The following is a 16,086-nucleotide window of genomic DNA, read 5'->3' on the forward strand; positions in this document are numbered from 1 at the left end:
CCTGTTTACCGCGCTCGATGTTCGATCAGCTAAAGCAATCTTGAAGGTTGGCTCAGCATTCCTCCTGAATGTTTCTAGGCGCTGTTCACACGACATTGCGTGAGCTCTCACTCCTACTGTGCTGAATAAAAATCTCGGACACGGGAAATGGCAATCCGTATCCAAGGTTTATCACATTGCTTTCTTACCAACTTGCCTGCATTTCTTCTCTCTTACCTCGGTTGCATGCTGAAATAAACGCTTAGAATTAAAACATAAAAAAATCCACGCTTAAAATTCCACTCATCAAAGTACATCCGGTGAAATAAGACATAAGAATCCACGCCGTCAAAATCCGCACTGCCAAAATAAATAATGGTTAGACCTCGGGTGGTTCTTTGCCGCACGTTAGTTCATGGGCGCTGGCCTCGGTGGCTCACTCGGTCGCGTGTCCACCAGCTGAGCCCAAGATCGCGGGTTCAAACCCGGCCGAGGACGAGATTTCGGCGCACGTTAAAGAGCCCTCAGGTGGGCAAAATTAATCTACAGACCCGACCTAGAGTCACTAAATAAGCTACGCTTCAGAGTATCGACACTGAGGTAAAAGGGGCGGCACTACGTTCCACAGGGACGCTAGGGACTCTAAACGGCGATGATTCTACAGCTGGGAACCTGCTGGGAAGCTGGGAAAGCAGTTAAAGCCGCCATGTTTGTTCCCGTTTGACCTCCAGCCCCACCTCTACAGGGTGAATTTAGCAAAGGTTACATATTTTGATCGCGTCATAAAAATAGAAGATGATGGTTCTGGCGCTTCAAACTTTGCAGATGAACAGTCATTCGACTGAAGTTTCACCCATATTTTTTTTTTTCAAATGCTATCATTTTGTGAAAAATAAATTGGAAGTAAAAGCAAATTCTCACCCCATGCATTTCCTAAGGCCTATACCGCCCGCAAACCGCCATTTTTTCCTCTATCTGCTTCACGTTCATATCACCACGTATAGGTGGTGCCGCCTCGAAACCCTGCATCTGATCCATCTGGTTGTTGGTTGTTCCATAGGTTTTGGTTTTGCTCCGTCTCCAGGCAGCGCCACCTATACGTGGTGATGTGAAAATGAAGCAAACAGAAGAAAAAATGGCGATTTGTGGCCGGTATACGCCATAGGAAATGCATGGGATGGGATGGGATGATGGGATGAATTTGCTTTGCTTCAAATTTTTTTTTTCTACAAAGTGATAGCGTTTGAAAAAAAAAAAAAAGAAATATGGATGAAACTTCAGGCGAATGACTGCTAGTCTGCAAAGTTTAAAGCGCCAGAGAAGTTATCTTGTATTTTTGCGACTCGATCGAAATGTGAGACCTTTGCTAAATTCACCCTGTGCTTCAGTAGTAGTAGTAGAAATAGATGAAGATGAAGCTCATGATCACTCATGATCACGGTTGTGTCGCGACGTCATTTTTTTTTCTTTTTTCAATTCCGTGTTAGCGCCGCGAAGCAACTGTGACTATGAGCGGCGTATAGACGTGGACAGATGAAGAGAGGACAGCAGGAAGGAGTGGGGGACAGGGGTGTTAGTATGCGTCCTGGGCCGACTTCAAGGGGAACTGTGCCGACATTCGTCTAGAAAGTCTTCGGAAAACCCAGGGAAAACCTCAGACAGCACAGCCGGTGACAGGATTCGAACCCGCGTCACCTCCCAGTCTCGACGTGGAAAGCGATCACTGTAACCACTATGCCACGGGATCTGGTTTCGCGACGTAAAGCCCCGAATTATGTGTATAATTAGTTTACGGGCGACACTATGTTCTGTTCCACGGAACCCGCGATATTAACGGTTCATATTTCAAATTGACATCTTAACATGATGGAACGCACAGTGTTAGCCGACCTGCTCTACACGTTTCAGCGCTCTTATCTATATCTATACCATAAGCATGTTTCTTCCAGTAATAGACGAGGAAATCGAAATATCCAGTTTGATGTTTCCCCTTTCTTTTTTTTTTCTGCCAATAAATCCCCCCCCCCCCGCACACACACGCAGTTTGATGGTGCAGAGGGGGACACGAATGAACACAGGCGTAACGCACATATTGCCTGCCTTGAGCTGTTAACGAGGCTCTTCCTATAAATCCGAAGTGCATTTTGAGAACGTAGTCATGGAGTTCAAATTCATAACAAGAGTAAAGAACGTACTATTTTCTAACGCGGATGTACAAGGGTCGTTCAGGGTTGGGCGACACTTTTGCTCGAGAAAAGGAAGTGAGTAAACGTAACTCAATAAAGCTTTCAGTACAATCAAGTACAATCCTTCTCGGGTCTGCGGCCCGTGCAAAAGTGGCAGTTATCATGGCTGCGAGCATTGTGTCTGTTGCTGGGGAATCGCATAAGCAAGTTCCTTGTGAAGGATAACGTCAAACCAGTTGAGATACTGCACATTACAGGCACACTATAAGGAACAAACGATGTCAAGGGGAAGAGTGTACGATTGGTGTAGACAGTTTAATGATGGACGGGACATGGTGACGATTGAAGCACATGGAAACGTTCGTCCGACTGCAGTGACTGACGTCCGGCCAGTGAATATCGCAGGCGTTGAGCAAGCTATCCTCGAGAAGCGGCAAGTAACAGTTCGGGACAATGCAGCCCCGCGTTATATTAGTGTCGGCAGTGTATGAACACACACGAGTTCACACTTTGCGGAACAACACACTGTTCCGCAAAGTCTGTGCAAGATGGGCTCCCCTACGCCTCATTTGTAACCAGAAGGGAGCACGCATGGCAGTCTCTTAGCAGCTGCTGATCCGGTTTTAATCGGAGGGGGACAAATTTTTGCAATCAATCATCACGTGTGATGAAACCTACATGAATTATTTCATCCCCGAGACAAAAAGAAGCTGAATGGAACGGCGACACAAGGTTTCCCGTCGTCAAAGAAACGCAAGATGCAGCCGTCCGCTGGGAAGTCCATGGGAACTGTCTTCTGGGGCGTGCGGGATGTCATCCATGTAAACTTCTTGGAGCAAGGGATCACGATTAATGCCGAGTATTACCTCACGTAGATAGAGGGTGCCGTGCGAAACGCAATTCGCAAGAAAAGGCGGGGGATGTTGTCAGGAAGGGTCATTCTTGATGGCAATTCCCGGCCTCGCACGGCAAATTTTACGGCAGCAAGGGAAGGTCTGGGAGATCTTGCCCCATGCCCCTTGCGACCCAGATTTAGCCCCAAGCGATTACCATTTCTTTGGGCCCCCCAAAAGAACACATTGGATGGAAAACATTCCACACAGGTGAAGGCCTCCAGAAAGATGTCCTGCAGTGGCTACGGCAGCAGGCCACTTTCTACGCCAAAGGCATCAAAGAGTTGCCACAGACGCGCGCCAGAGAAAGAGATGCGCACGGCGACGTACTTTGCAAAACTGACGTAACTTGCTGCTTCCCGAATTTTCCATTGTATATAAAGCAATAAAAGTCTCTGTTAACCTTGTACGACCCTTGGCGATAGCTTCCGCTGAGCACCAGTCAGAGAGGGTGGATTTTGATTTATTTAGAAGGGTTGATTTTTGCCAAGTTTATTTTTCTGGTTTTATTTGGACACTGTGGATTTGTACATATCTTTTAAAGTTTATTTTGAAAGTTGTATTTTTAAGAGATTTATTTCAAATCGTTTATATCAGCGTCAGTGTTATGACGTGCCGGTGGTCACGTGCCGCAGTCAAGTGCTTATGGGACTCCTACCAAAATTCTGCACTGCCGCTTCTGTTAATCATTGGGTTCGCACTATAAACACTTAAATACCGAATAACAATAATCAAATAATAGCCACACAAAAGGTGCAATAAAATATGACGCAACAGCATTGAGGTATCGCCTAAGTTTGCAAGAAAGTCAGTCGTGTAGCTACGGGGCCAGATCACACCGAAACACCGACACTCAACTTTATCAAAATTAGAAAGAAAGAAGGAAAAATAAAATAAAATTTATGTCCCGCGGTTTTTATTAAATAAACTTTAGCCCGCGTTCCAGAACTACGCTTCCTGTTCCGAGAACATCCACATAACAGTGTGAACAGAAGTATGACCTTTACCCGAGGGACTGCCATAAGAAACGTTTGTTGACACCCAACTTTATACCACCAGCAAGATGCCCATTTTATTAGCCGTGTGTTCTTGACATTTAAAAGACTATCCGACTCTCTATCCCAGGCAGAACGAATGAGATGGCAGTGCAGAAGAAGATACAGGGAGATAAATCGGATGGGAGCGTTGGCTAATCCCACTTAGAGCAATGGACCGAGCAGGAAGCTTCACGGATCCCCAACATTAGTCACGGACTGTCCACTAACTGGCAAAGGGAAATGGCTTGGACGGCTTCGTAAGCACATATGTCTCTGACAACGGAAAGAAGGAATTGCGATAGGTAGGCGTCGCAAATGGTACTGTCCGTTGGAGAGCAGTGGATTAGGGGGAAGCTATTGCAGGATGTTGCCTTGATGATATCTGCGTGTTAGGACTTCTGTTAAAACCTCTTGGACGTTGGGAACTAAAGTGTTTTGGGGAGACGACGCGGTAGACGGTAATGAAACATGTTGAAGCAACGCGGAACAGACACAGAGATGAACAGTGTTACAAAGTGGTTTATTGAAACAACACAGGCAACAACTAACCTGGCGTATCTCTAGCGACGAAGACAACTTCAACAGGGGAAATGACTGCAGAACGTAGACTAACGTTATGGTTAGAGATATCAACGAAATTGTTTTCTATTGTGTATTGGTAATGGCTTGAATACGACAGACGCGAGAGGTTGCTACAGTAAAACGTGTTAGTTTAGTTCGTGAAAACCTAATCTTCGCACTTGCAACATGATACTTGTGATGTTTAAGGAAATTTGAGCTAGTTCCACTATCAACTAGTTATCAACAAAGTTACTATGTACACTTCCTCAAGAAAGGTTCATAACCATGTGTATATGTAAATTTACGGAGGCACGCGGGGTGATGTGCGTAGCCTGTATGTTATTGGATGGTGGTCGCGCCACCGACGCCAACTGCCCTGTCGCTGACCTACGACCTCCGTATCAGAAGCAACAAAGGGCGCCACAGCTCTGCACTCTTAAAAAAATGGTGTACTTTAACTCCTTTCCTTGCCACATATATAACACCCTTTTCGAGAGTACAATTACGCTCAAAAGGGTGTCTCCTCACTCCCTCAATGGAGTAGCATAACACGTTCTCCCTGCCGTGGAGTAATATTACTCTTCAGTAGGGAGAAAGGTGTTATGCTACTCCCTTGAGGGAGTGAGGGGCACCCTTTTGAGCGTAATTGTACTCTACAAAAGGGTGTTATATATGCGGCAGAAAAAGGAGTTAAAGTACACCCTTTGTTTAAGAGTGTGTGCCCCAGACGCCGTTACAAGTATACACTAACGCGGTGGCACAAGCGCCGACGATGGAAGGTCACAGGAGGATCTCGATATTCCCGGTTGCGAAATCCCCGATCTCGAAATGTACGCTCTCGAAACAAGGACAACCAAGGAGAACGAACGATTGCTTCGTAAGATGGTACGCCGCGCTTAAGAACACGACACTATAGACTCAAATTCGCGGGTTTTCGATGTCTGTCCAAGTCGTTTTAGTGAACGAAACGAACATGTTAGCGGCCGTTAGGCCAAGCAGGGCGGACACTGACGGGGGAGGGGGGGGGGGGAGGGATTCGACGGAACTGCACGTTGGTTCGTTTATTATGAGGTTAGTCTAAGTTCGCTGCTGGCCGTTTCCCGGGCGCGACTGTGCACTTTGCAGTCAGATCACATTTACTTAGTCTATTTATTTAGTTTAGTTTATTTATTCTATTGTAACGTGAAGTTAGTGTCTGTCCAAAGGGGACTACCTCCATAGGTAGCTCTCCTGCTCGATGACAATACACACACATTTATTTAGTCTATTTTGCAACGGGGATTTCGATCACTTTATTTCGCGGTGCACCCAAGGCCACTGAGCATACTCACGAACTAATTCCCAAAATTTTCTCGAAACCCGACATTCAAAGTGCACGTGGCGATTCGTCTCCACGTAATCGTAGTACGGGCACCTTTCCGTCGAGGTGATGTTCCACGTCTATAGGGGATCCTGCATGGGTTGGATGTCCACCCACATCAAAGAGAACGGCGGGGTGGGCTAGCTGGTTTGTATCTGAAGGCACCGATCGAGGGAGGTCAGCACACACACAACCGTCTGAAAACTGGCTAGATTATTTTCGCGCAACATAAAATATTTAAAGAGAAGATCCCTCATAGCGTGCATGCGCTATACAATCGGTTGACTGGCACTTGCTGGTTTTGTACGAATCGAAGACCCTGATTCTGGAATGAACTATGATGCATTGCAGATATCTGGTGACCACTAGAAACTTATTCCGCTTTGTTGCTTCCGTATCACGTGGACTCCCATGACATACAACAGGAACGGATGAAACGGAATTCGTTCTTGGTCCTACCCATAGTGTATCAGCTCCGAGATTGTGTGCCCGTTCTCATAATGGAACAACCGATTAGCTTCAAACGATTAGCTTCAAACATTTCCTATTTGTGAATGGTATTGCTCGCATATTTCTACGACAATATATTCGGTAGTTAGGAACAGACTCGGTGCTACTCGGTAGTTAGGAACAGAAAATAATTAGGTATACATGTGATCTGATTTGAAGTAGCACGCAAGTCCTACAGGTTTTTCCACGCCCAGAGCATTCCATTTCTACGATGTGTAACAAACAAACAAATGCGTGTAACAAACTGAATTCGGGAGGTTATTTTTATTTCTTGGGCTGGTCTCACACAAACGCTTTTGTCATCCGTGTCACGGAGCAAGAACGGAGCCATTGGAACCTACCGGGCTCGGTGGCCTTAGGTTCTATTGCTGTGGTAAACGGACGACAAAAACGTCAGTGCGAAATGGGTCTTAACCTCAAGATCCCCCCCCTCCCAAAGAATTCTAAAGTTGATGTTGCCACGGAATGCTAGAATAAAATAAATACGAAAAACATGGAACCCATCTGACGGACACTTCCTTATTTGCAGCATTACTTTCATACAATGTCAATGTTCAATACAAAAGATATATATGTGCATAAGAGATATCACAAATGTGTACAGGTGTGCCTTTGTCTGTTTCTTGAAGTCGTTCTGGCATCATGAACCGCTTAGATACCGATGATAAAGCTAGTATCGATGGGTATCTCATTCCCAATTATTTTCGTAGGGAAGCGTTCCAAGGCGATAACCTTCTCCAGAGCCTTGTTGAATTTCGCTGTCACCGTCTCGTCCGCGATAAGTTCGTGTAGCTTCATCTTGAGCTCCCTGTCAAACATGCTGTTCATGATCATGTCGCCACTAAACTCTTTAGGTGTGCGAATCCACGGGTACAGGCTTTGGATACGGATGTCGTTCAGGATCATCATACCGTCTGTAAAATAGATGCGATGTGTCATTATGTAACAAAATAACAAATGAATGAACGTGATCGACTGCTCGTTCGACACAGATTACAGGTATATACTTTAAAGTGCTTAAGGGCTGACCACAGTGTAGGTCCTCGCCATGGTTAAGGCCACGTGACACTGCTCATGTGATCGCCAGGCTGTGTTTGTGGTTTGCTGAAATGGTCTAGCCCCCACAGTAACAATGCAAAAAAAGAAAAAGAAAACATTCAAGAAACATGAAAAGACGTTCGACAAAACTGTAATAGCATTTAAAAAAAAAGGGTTTCGCCATAAATTTAACTGCAAACAATGGACCGATATTGAACTGCTGCATAAGGCGTCCCTTATCCTGAAATCTATGCCATGGCGCAGATTTCACGATAACAGAACTAAACTGAGGAATAATTGGAATCTATAGTACTAGAAGTGTTAATTGATTCTCAATTTACTCATAATGGTAGGATGAGCAGACAATGTTGGTTAAAATGATACACAATTAAGGAACACGAAAAAAATAAAAAATAAAAGAATAACACGGATGTAAACGAGTCTGTGCGTGTGTACGTCCATGACTTTTTCGCGTTTTCCCATTATGCATCCATTCACTCGTTTTTGTTTTCTTAGAGTATGTAACCTTGTCGAAACAGGTCGCATTTTTTTCTCTTGAGCACAACAATTCAGCAACCACTTTCAATTTGTGCTGTTTCTATCGGCGTATCATTCGTATATACCTGATGTGGCGCCGATGATCATTTCAATGGCGCTGTGTTGAACGATCACCTCAACGTCGAAAGTTTTGTCTGGATTAATCGACGTCGCCTCGTAGATGATCCGCAGGCCGTCAATCGTTATGTGACAGGCAATGTCATCGTCCTCTTTGCGTTCCATGCAACGACCCAGGGGCTTGATGACCTTACTGAGGCCCTCCACCTTGCCGTTGATCAACTTAATTTCAGTAATTGAATCGGTAGGCTTGAAACTGAATTCAATGTCCGGCAAAGGCATAGGGTCCATGTTGAGTGCCATGATTTCTTTGCCGATGTTTATCTTGAAAGGCGTATCTATGGCGTCTATGATCGCTGCCGCAGCTCCTGCACAGAAGTCAAAGATGGAGCATATGGAGTTATTTTGATAGCCATGTATTATCTGCCTGCGAAATTCTAAACGGGTCAACGGGGAAGCATTTTCAAAAACGCGTCTTTCTTTTTTTTTCTTCTGGTAGATGTGAAGTCGTGCATGTATTTTTTTACTTTTTTCTTAGCTTAACACCGACGCTTCAACAAGCTAGTGCGTATATTTACTTATTTTGACGGATATGTCTTTCTGTGTCATATATGCTCCAGAAGTTGTACTGAATCGTATAGGAGTGGAGAATGAATAATGCCACGCGCGTTAGTGATACTGGGGCTGGCTAAACCAGTACTCGTCCAGCTATTCTAATGCATTGAATGAGCACACACTTTGGGATATTGTGCAACGAATGAAAAGACAGGCGGTTTTTCACATCAAACGTAATCACTGAAACGTGGTTTCGCCAACCCGGATTGCAAAATCCTTGTCCTAGTATATGGGACTAATAGGAGAGTCAACCTGGAAGACGTCGCGAGATCGTTAAATTTAATGTCTGCATATACATTTGTATTACCTGATTGCCGCCACGACATCAGTTAAAAAATGACAAATAGTCTCTGCATAATGAGAATCACTGGAGAAAAAGAGACTAGGACAACATGAAGAAGACAAACAACTGCTCCACTATCAATGTAGAACTATCATCATGCAGCCTTATCAACGAACCCAAGTCCCTGTTTTAATAAATAAACTCTGCACCGGAGACAAGCCGGACACACCTAAACACACCTTTAGAATAACTATGGTTGGGCAATGGGATCCCGAACTTAAGTTTCTACGGGCATAATTTTGTCAAACTTGGGGTACATGGTTAGTGCGTCTACTCATGGGTCATAATTTTCCCGTCTCCTGTGAAGTACACTTTTACATTCCTAGTTTTTAACGAACAACAAGAGCAACATTTTCTTTTAACGATCACCATTGAGGTGTTTCATTGTGACAGGCTATACTCTATACCTCTAGCACATTATAGATCAATCAAGTGATTTTTTGAGTGATTTATCTACTTAAAAATACTGATGCACCGTTATGTAGACTGTCGTTCGTGGGAACTTAAAAATAAATACCCATGTCCGTAAAAATTGTAGTTTTCATACGCATTTTAGCCTGTCTTGGGCTTTACTGTCGGCTCACTCACTGATTCCCCAACGTCCATTGTCCATGACTTCATTTTTTGCGTCCATGATGGGCCTGAAACCCTGCGTAATATTCCATAATATCTACTGCGGAAGATACGTACCGATAAATGGGGTACGATCCGTCTCGGCACCTTCCGTTCTCTCTCTCGTTACCTACTGTCCTTCTTGTGGAAACACTCTACACTGAGGGGTGCGGTGACTATCCCTGACGGAACCGTTATCGATAGCACTCCACGCAACAACAGATCGAAGCCTGTTCGGTTGTGTTATCATCAGCAAAAACATGCAAGAATTTGAGCTGGGAGCTGTTTATACTTCCTTTTGTTTACTTATCGTTTCTAGCTTATGCTTTCTAAAAAACATGGGTTAGTTCAACAACAGCAACAACAACAACAACAACAGCAAAAAAAAAAAAAAAAGAAAGACAGAAGGAAATACATGCAGCTCTTCAATTGCAGCTACTATAGCTTCCCGAGAGCAGAAATATAGTTGCAACTAGAAACAGCGCGAGCCCCTAGGTTAAAATACAGCCTACCAGCGAACAGCATGGCGAAGACCATTAAGTGATGCATCTTGAATGTAGGAAGTCCTCTCACAACACGTCGGAATAGCCTACGAGAAAAAAAGACAAATGAAGATGCTTGTTTAAAATTCTGCGACAGCACATCTTCACCAATGGAAGTCACATTTTACCTTACAAAAGCTTGGAAGCGTCTCCTGCACTCTTGAAACAGAGGAGGCACTTCGCCGCATAACTCGCTTCTAGCCAACCATTAACGGTAATGGTATCAGTATGTTATGCGGTGACGTTCTGTTTTAAGATTGCGCAGATCCATACTACGTCAAAGAAGTACAGAGGGCCATCCAAAATATTTTCAGTTTCAGTGACAATATTTTCAGAGTATATGCGTCAATTTGTCGAACAGCACAAAAAGGTTTTGTTGCATGCAGTTTCTTCCCCAGAAAAAAACCTACACAAACACAGCCGCTCTCGTTCACTCTCGACTCGCCACCCGGGGCGTAACAAGGAGGAGAGGAACGACCTATGACGTCATAACGTCTGCGCGGTCAGTCGAGGTCAGCGCCTGTCTTTTCTTTTTGTGCGTGATGGCTTTTTTCTTTCGTAGTAGGTTAACCTGTTTTTCTTTTGGGCGGGGGGAGGGGGATTAGGAATTGAAAGGGTGACAGTGGCCATGGAGGATTTCATTGTCCCGCGGTGTTTCCCTGTGGGCAATGCTTCTTCAGAACCCTGAACAGCTGACAACAGCAGAGCCTTAACAACTAATCAGCGAGCGCGGACGATGAAGGGTCAGCGCAATCTCACGGGCTGGTACTGCTCTCCACCACAGTTGCGCACGGTCACTTTTTGCGGCGCACTTTAAATTCAAATTCTGCTATAATTATGGCTCTGTGAGGTGAATTACTTCTCATGCTCCATTTTACTGGCCTACTCAACAGTTTTATTAAAAACAGGGTGTTATAAATGACTTCTGTGCTACTTTAAAGTCTCGCTTGCAACATTTGTTATAGAGTGTTTGATAATGGGTACGGTAAAGACGCGAGTACCGTAGAGATATTCGTCATCAAGTATGTGGCATAGAGCACAGAAATCGTACACGTACTGTGCAAACATAATGTAAGTCGTGGAAGTGCATTAGTGCTGAAGAAGTTGTTTTGCTCCGGAGCGCCACCGGCGTTGCAGATGTTAAACTAACACAGACAACCAACCACGAGGTTTCCAATTCAATCCAAGTTTTTTTTTTTCATTTTTTACCAATCAGTCAATCAATAAATTGAAGGTGGCACAACGAATGTCCATTTTTGTCCCTCCCCACACTGTCAACTGGGTTAGGAAAAAATATTGGCACGGCATACCGACGCACATTTTCTATTTTAGAGAATAGTACACTCACCACTGATGCTGCTGGACTGTTCTGAAGGATGATGGCTACCTGCTCGTTTTATAGCGTCCGCCGAACAGGACCAGACATCTTATCACATCAGCAAGGTCTCAAGTCGAGAATGCTATCAATAACAGACCATTGTGATGTACATATATCGATGCGAAAATATGGAGTCATTACTTTATCGGCTGCCTTGAGGTTCCAAGCTGTCACTGGCAACAATGACGATTCACCTAACAGGATGGACTGCGTAATCTATTGGTATGCATGCTGGAGTGGCTATTGTTGGCGATTCAGGCTGAAATATCTATATCTTTGGTTTCGAGCTAAATCTGGACACTTTTTTGTTGTCACGGTTGTTTGTGTCGCGTCCGAGCAGACACAAGGTACCCGCTTTCCTTCTTTTCTTCTTTTTTTTGTCTCCATGGACCTTGCGTTTGTTTTCATCTCGCACATATCTGGAAGCAGCTATTGTTGTCCGTGAAAACCTTTTGTGACGAGCAACTTTCTTGACAAAACTTTTTCGTCGACGACGTTCTCAAATTTCGACATTGATGGTGCGGTCTGTATTTGCAATATTTCTTCGGCATTCAGAGTTTAGCGTGCGTAACGCTGTTGTAACACGCGAAGGCCTATGGCGTGTGTATTCATTTCATGTTCATTTTCAAACCAGCCTGAGATACCTATTAACCCGTACAACACAGCGAAGTGGCAGTGAACAATAGCAATAAGTTTATTTTAGACACACCATACTCGATACAGTTGCTGCGATAATTTGGTCACTCCCCGAACTGTAGTGAGTGTGGCGTTGTAGAGAACGTAGAACAACAACAACAACAACTCTATTGTGGGATGATGAATGGGGAGTTTCATCGCCAGGGGCGATACTCTACCCCATTGCTGGTGGTGATGCGGGGAATGAAATAATGAGCCCCTTCACAATAAGGATCGAAGTCCTATGGTATCCAGAAAGGTGAAGGTAGCTTTGAGGGCAGAGCGTTGGTGGGCTGGATGTGGCCAGGGACCAAGCAAGTTTTTGAGAGAGAGGAGGCGATAGTCCAGCTCGTTAAGGCATCCGGAGAGTACCGTTCGGGAAGGTTGGTAGTGTGGGCAATGGATAGGAATGCGCTCGAGATCTTCTACAGCACCGCAGTGACAGCATTGGGGAGAGTCATCTTGTCTCAAGTGGTAACGTCACTGTGCTGTAAAAGCCACATCGAGGCGCATTCGATCAACTAATGCGGTATCCTAATTCCAAACTCATGAACAGGGAATTTAAACCCGTTGTCCCTCCCAAGGCCGCCAAACAGGAGCATCCCGGGAAGCCTAACCTCCTTGTCTTGCCGAAACATCACCTTCCACCTTTTCCATCATTTTCCACCTTTGTCTACTCCAAGGCCTTGTGCGAACAAGCATCGTCCCAGCGCAAAACCTGATACCTCAACGTTTGCTACTCCATCAAGACACCATTCAAAGCCACCAAGCTGCTAATACTGCCGCCGTCGACTCGGTGTGGCATTTACCTCCTACGCTGACCAAGCCCTCCGCATCCCAATAGGGCAATGAAACCGACGAACGCACCATCCTTGTTCACATCATTCCCTTCTTTGTTGCGGCTCTTGGCGTTTGCCGTAGTTAAGGCACTGCCGAACGGTGACACCATCCCTGAGGTGCACGAAGTACTCGCCTTTGAACAGGTCGTGGTGAGTTTACTCCCTTCGTCACAACATGTGCTGTAAATTCACATATCCCGCACCTACCGCTCTTCTTCTTGCCTTCCTTCTAGGTCTTCATTTAACCGCACTCAACATGAGCCGCAGCCCCTACGCATCACACCTTCTGCAATTGAACGCCCGAAGTCCTTCCAAGAAACTTCCCGATATCCGCACAGAGATCAGCAAACACAATTTCGACGCTCTGCTCATCTCTGAAAGCCTTGTCAACGCCAATTTTCGACTTTCACCCTACATTGGCTACCGCTCAGCAACGCATCACTCCGACGGGCGTCCACGCGCCTCACACTTTGTCAACCGAAAAATCACCCACTCTTCTAGTGATCTTTCTCACCTCTGCTCCTCTGCTGTTGAATTTATTGCCTGCAAGCTTCAGCTGGCTCGCCAAGTAATCACCATCATATCTTTCTCCCGATACGGCAATAAACGCTTCCTCGCCAACGTATCTACGAGACTTCTCCAGTCTTGCCCTTGCCCAGTCATCATTGGAGGAGACCTGAATGCTAAACGCAGCCTCCATCGTATAGCTGCGCAATTTATGTCAACCTTGTATCCCCTGGGATCAAGGGGTCAAGTTGAAGTCAGGGGTCAAGTTGAACATTCAAGAGGAGAGGAATCCTCTGGAATGTTCAGTTTGACCCCTGGACATGAGACCACTTCCACATATTCATATCTCCGCCCACCAGCTCCTCGCCCATACGTCGAATTTACGTGTTTACGAATTTACCATCACCAACTGGGACATGTTCAGAAAAATAATCAACTCCGCCGCCAGTCCAAGCCACATCTTCGCTGCAATACACAAAGGAGCTGAGGGTTCTAGCAAATCCATAACCCTGTCTCCCACTTAACCTGTCGCGACCGCGTCAAGTTCCTCTCATTACGAGCAGCTAGAAGACGAGCACTACGTCGTACGCAACGAACTGGAAACCCCATCATCTGGATCACGTACAAAAGGGCCTCTGCTGCTTTTTGGAGGCACGCTACGCGACTCCGACGCGAACAGTGGCAGAACATTGCGGCATCGCTCACGCCTCACTCACCCTCCGTCTTCTTCTGGCGAATAATCAAATCTCGCCCCTCACACAAACGACCAATAGCCTCTCACCCAAACGACCACTGACACTTGCCTCTAACAGCCCCTGCTGAATCGTTCGCTGACCCTGTGTCAGCCCCCCCTCCCCCCGGCACCTGCTACCGCCACTCTAATCACAGGTCACTCCATCACCACTTCAACAGAACTTGAATACGACCTCTCAGTATCAGCGAACTCCGTGACGCGCTCACAAAATGCGTGACACATCATGCGGACAAGACCGCATCTGTTGTTAGTTGCTAAAAAGTCCCGATCGATCTGCATTTATCAAACTACTTGACCTCTACAACTCGACTTGGACCCACAATATACCTCTCGAATGGAAACATGGCATCATAATACCCATTTGCAAACCGGGAAAGCCTAACTCAGACATAACAAACTGCCGCTCAATCACTCTTACATGCCGTGTTGACAAAGTGCTTGAGCGCGTGGGTAAGCGGCGCCTAACCTGGGCCCTTGAGACTCGGCACGTGTTGCCACAGCACATGTGTGCTTAGCGCCAGCACTTAGGAACAACTGACGCCCTCATCAGCACGTCTGCTTCCACCTCCCTACCTGGTCCTACATTCTCAGCACGTCTACAGCAATCAATAACTAAAGAACGGACATCACTTGTAGTCTTTGTTCACGTTAAGCATGCTTCTGATAATATGAAGCGTGACTCCATCCTCATCTTGCTAAAGAAATTCGGTATCACTGGACGACTATCTGCCTTCATGGCAAACTACCTTAGCGACCTTAGCAACCGCACCAGTCAAGCAAAGTTGCCCACTCGGAGAATCCCACGAGGAGACGATCTCTCTCACATCCTCCTCAACATAGCTCTCTCTCACTTGCACCTCAGCGCTCCGCAGACATATTCTATCCTGCCCACCATCTCATCTATGCCGACGACATCGTCTCCTCTTTGAAGGCAAAAACTGCAATCCTCAGCACAGACTATTCTGGATCACCTAGTCCACTCTCTCCCGTCTAAGGGTCTCACCCTGTCAACCTCCAAAACAGTATCTCTTGTTTGTGCCCGTAAGAGAGTACATATTCCAAACAGCTCTCCCATGCTCACAGTGGCCGACAGTGGCTCACCTTGGTGTCGTCTTCGTTCGACTCCCGGCTTTCCTGGGGCCCTCAAGTTGATCACGTAGTCAACAGTCGCCTGCCTCTACTCAACATACTGAAACTCCTGTGTGGAAAGTCGTGCGGAAACCACCCACGGGCGATGCTTATGCTGTACAAGGCACTAATTCTTAGCCACATTACCTACGCCCTTCCCTATATTGACCCATCAACCTCCAGCTGGCAGCAGCTGGAACGGCTTCACAGAAGCGGGTTTCGCATTGTCCTCCCTCCATCGTTCTTCGGGAATGGAAGAAATGGCCCGTACGGCTCCACGCAGAGAAATCTACATACGCTATCATTGCCAGACTTCAACATGTTAGCCAAGACCTGTGAGGCGGGATGAAAAAAATGGAACCTGGGTCGCCAAGTGTGGAAGGAAGATGGACGGGCCGTGGATCACTCCCAAGACATCTTCTTCCGCCGAACTCTTGAAATAATGATGCGGCAGCCAGAGTAGCAATAAATACAACCGTTTAATGATGATGAGACGTATTTACAGGCATGCATA

At 45.9% G+C, this 16,086-nt stretch overlaps 2 protein-coding genes across 3 annotated transcripts in view; one reads left to right on the forward strand and one right to left on the reverse strand.

Annotated features, from left to right (window-relative positions):
• The window catches only part of LOC135394620 (uncharacterized), a 259,083-nt gene that overhangs the window by 51,695 nt on the left and 191,302 nt on the right, over positions 1 to 16,086 (forward strand). The gene's annotated exons all lie outside the window — the stretch shown is intronic.
• LOC135394616 (uncharacterized) lies at positions 7,030 to 11,662 on the reverse strand. The gene is made up of 4 exons (XM_064625447.1): positions 11,640 to 11,662; positions 10,262 to 10,338; positions 8,188 to 8,547; positions 7,030 to 7,440 (listed from the first exon to the last, which is right to left on the reverse strand). Exons 2-4 carry the CDS (start codon positions 10,296 to 10,298, stop codon positions 7,178 to 7,180), a joined length of 660 nt encoding a protein of 219 aa, XP_064481517.1. The 5' UTR covers positions 10,299 to 10,338; positions 11,640 to 11,662; the 3' UTR covers positions 7,030 to 7,177.

This window comes from Ornithodoros turicata, chromosome 5 (assembly GCF_037126465.1).
Source record: "Ornithodoros turicata isolate Travis chromosome 5, ASM3712646v1, whole genome shotgun sequence".
NCBI classification, from domain to species: Eukaryota; Metazoa; Arthropoda; class Arachnida; order Ixodida; family Argasidae; genus Ornithodoros; species Ornithodoros turicata.

Coding starts and splice junctions, on each gene's coding strand:
- LOC135394616 (XM_064625447.1), bottom strand. CDS start 10,298: ATGCATCACTTAATGGTCTTCGCCATGCTGTTCGCTG. Junction 8,548..10,261: donor CTTCGCCATGCTGTTCGCTG/GTAGGCTGTATT, acceptor ACTTCTGTGCAG/GAGCTGCGGCAGCGATCATA. Junction 7,441..8,187: donor GATCATCGGCGCCACATCAG/GTATATACGAAT, acceptor TCTATTTTACAG/ACGGTATGATGATCCTGAAC.